Below are 3,394 nucleotides of genomic sequence, written 5' to 3'. Positions count from 1 at the left end.
TATGTATGTATGTGTGTGCATTTATCAGCTAAAAATTAAATCAACACAACATTTCGATTCGGTTAAAAAAAAAAATAATAATAATAATCAACGCAGTGCAAAGTGACCGTAGTTTCTTCAGTTAATCACGTTGGATCTGGATTAACGATAACGGGAGACGGGATTCTGATACAATGTTTCAACACAAGGCCAGCGATTAGTTAACGTTAAGAATACAACGGTTGTCGAATAGCGCGCACCGAGCGCAATTTACTGACATTATACAATACAACGAGTTTGTGGTGCAGCATAACGCGTTAACTAACACTTACCTTACCACGAGCCACCGTGTTAACTCACCTCCCTCTCTCTCTCTCTCAGGGCTCGGCGGATAGCTAGGTCTGCTGTCGACTAAAGAGTAGTAACGTGTGTGTAGTGTAAATTACCTTGCCGTCGAAATGTTTAAGGACTTCTCTTTAAATCGCAGTGGTTCTTCACCACCGTATACTCTGTGGTTTTATCCGGTGTTTTCATGGGGAGGCGGTTTGGGAGTCGAAAAACTGGGAGTTCCCTTATTCATACCGTCACCGGTGCTGCCTTCACGTACCAACAGAAATATGGTGCGGTGCTTAAGTGCCAGTGTGACAAAAGTTGCCATACGGTGGGATGGGTCGGAACAACACAAACACAATAACACCACTATGAACAACACATGTCATAGAATATTTCTTTGTCTATATTTGGGTAAATAAAGCGCCAAAAAATACATATTTAGACATGAGGTTGTAGCACAGGAGGTGCTTTGAATGCAGCAACAGTAAGAGCTGCGAAGAAAATGCAGCGTTGGAAGAGCGCGAGCCCTACCCACTCACTCATCTGAAGCCATCTGTTGGTGAAGGACTGAGCACACACACTGTATTGTGATATCGGAGAAATAAGAGAAAAATTGGGCCATGCAATGGGTCGGGCAGCAATATTTTTCCTGAAAAACAACACAGCATATAAAGCAAACCTTTGCAGACCTGTTGGTCGACAAGTGTTCAGGTTTTTACCTTGATTTATAGGTGACAACATCAATTAATGCAAATATGCCACTGTTATGAATAACAATCAGACAAAAGCCTAACAAATATAAAGTAAAACCTGCAATAATTAATACTGTTAGTTTTTAATAATGATGTGCTTCAAATCATTAATATGGACAATTGGCTCTTGTAAAATAATAACACACATGACCAAATCTTTGACATAATTCAATTGTTGAATTGAACATTTTTAATTTAAAGGGCAGTGGTGGAGGGGGCGGACACACAGTCCTAAAAAGTGGATGTAGCATACATTAAAAAATTCTGATTTGAAGTTTTTGTCAGAAGCGTCACTTGACATTTAATGAATACTTGCACTAATTCTTTCTATTCAGTCACGCAGCTTTTAATACCACTGATTATGATGCTGATTATATTAAGCTTATAATGCTTGATAAGGCAGGATAATTGAGTTGGCATATCTTGAATGACCCCTGATACATTTAGTCTGACAGAGCATTCACTGTTTCTACAGGTAGCTTTACATCCTCTTCAGCCTTAACTGATAAGTGATTCCTTCATGGATCAACAATGGATCTCTTTTAATCTATCTTTGAGGACATAATCTGTTTAACTTGTACTGTGTAAAGCATGGTTGCCCGACTGCTATTTAGACCTGCACAGCACATCATTTTCTCCAACTAGCATAAAAAAACAGGAATGCTTGTTATAGACCTTGACGGGTCATAAAACTCTTTAAAACCAAGCACAGGTCATTACTTACATTTTAACAGTACAGTTTACGTTTTATTCAGTTTGAAACCAGCTCTGCAAATGAAACTATGCCTGCATCCTCTCCTAACTGGACTTCTGCAAAATGCAAATTGTCAAAGGTCACATCCTTTTCGAGCGCAGAAGGTTTTTAGTTACTTTTAGTTCCTGTTGGTTGTTTAAGTTTAGAATGGACCTGGCTACTGAAGGGGACCTCCTGTCTGATTTTCCTGGGCAGAATAAACCAAAACTGAAAAATGGGATATAAAATAATAGATACTTGAGTAATTATTGAATCATAACAACTAGTAGAATTGGATGGGATACTGGTTAAACAATCAGTAATTATTGACAAAATGTTAACAAGAAAAACAAGCTTTTTATTGTTATTATATATGTCAGTATACATGTACCATGTTTAATAGTTGCATATTGCAGTTAAATATATTTCGAATTTCCAGTTGGCATCATTGCAAGAATGTTATTATAAATTATGTCAAAATCTACAAATGAAGGGTCTTGCACTTTCGAGCTCCTGCTGTATACATTTCAAAATGTCAGTTTGACATTTTGCAGACAAGTGAGATGATAAATAAGCGCCATAGTGACTCATCAATAATGTAATCTGGATGGGAAAATTAATAACAAAACGGAGGTCCATGAACCTTCACAATGCTGCACTATGTTGTGCATGAGGACAGATTTCGCTCAGATATCCACGCTGCCTCTTGAAGAGTTCTTAGACTGCAAGCTCTGTGGTTAATGTGCTACTCTGATCTCAAATTGGATGAAGTGACACTAAAATAGCTATGATCGTATAGGTGTTCGAGAAGGTTGTCAAACCATGAAGTTGTGGTAAGAGAATAGAAAAACAACAACAACACTGTCTCCCTATAACTCAAGAGTGACACTGTAATATATTAAATCATTATAAACAGGATTTCTGTGAAAGTAGAGACAATTTTAGAAGGCAAACAGGGAAACAGGAAGTAACTGGAAACACAAGAAACCTTGATAATCTGACAAGACTTCTGATGTAGTTTTCATTTCACTGTTTTAATTTTTGTTTTGAGGTTATCAATCAATGGCTGTTGTGTAAGAATGTGTTTTCACTTTAGCATATGCTGTGAGGGCATTGGGGTAAACAAACTGGACTGGACTCTGCTCAGTCCCATTTTTGACACAGAAGGTTTTGGGAACAGCTGCTTTTTCAAACCAATTCTTCAAACCATGATTCGAATCATGCTGACCTTTCTGTGGAAATTCACTGTCTTTTGTTTCCTCATCTTCACCTGCTGTTTACTTAACTATGTGAATCCTGAGGAAGATTTGGATACACCAGCGATCTCTAAATATTTCAACACGAAAGGGAGGTACGAAGAAGTGAACCCGTATCTCATAGAGGACATACTCGCTGTAAACAGGTCCATCCTGCAGCCTCCAGCAGCACAATGCCAGGAAATTCATCTGACTGCCATAATAAGACACGGCACGAGGTACCCGACGAGCAAAAACGTCAAGAAGATGCAGAAGCTCTACGACATCGTCCTACACAACGCCTCGGGTGACGAGAGCTGGCTGCGTGAAATCCAGACCCAGTGGACGATGTGGTACACGGA

At 38.9% G+C, this 3,394-nt stretch overlaps 1 protein-coding gene across 1 annotated transcript in view; it reads left to right on the top strand.

The window, feature by feature from the left end:
• Positions 1 to 2,966: 2,966 nt before the first annotated feature.
• Positions 2,967 to 3,394, top strand: part of minpp1a (multiple inositol-polyphosphate phosphatase 1a) — a 5,016-nt gene continuing 4,588 nt past the window's right edge. Inside the window, exon 1 of the mRNA XM_031872315.1 lies at positions 2,967 to 3,385. Within this exon, the coding sequence (XP_031728175.1) occupies positions 3,006 to 3,385 (380 nt within the window). The 5' untranslated portion in view covers positions 2,967 to 3,005. The remainder of the gene's footprint in view (positions 3,386 to 3,394) is intronic.

The sequence above is a fragment of the Anarrhichthys ocellatus genome, unplaced genomic scaffold (assembly GCF_004355925.1).
Source record: "Anarrhichthys ocellatus isolate YVR2014 unplaced genomic scaffold, GSC_Weel_1.0 scaffold3, whole genome shotgun sequence".
Taxonomy (NCBI): Eukaryota; Metazoa; Chordata; class Actinopteri; order Perciformes; family Anarhichadidae; genus Anarrhichthys; species Anarrhichthys ocellatus.
Note: the sequence above shows the minus strand (reverse complement) of the source record. Positions and strands in the feature narration are given on the sequence as shown.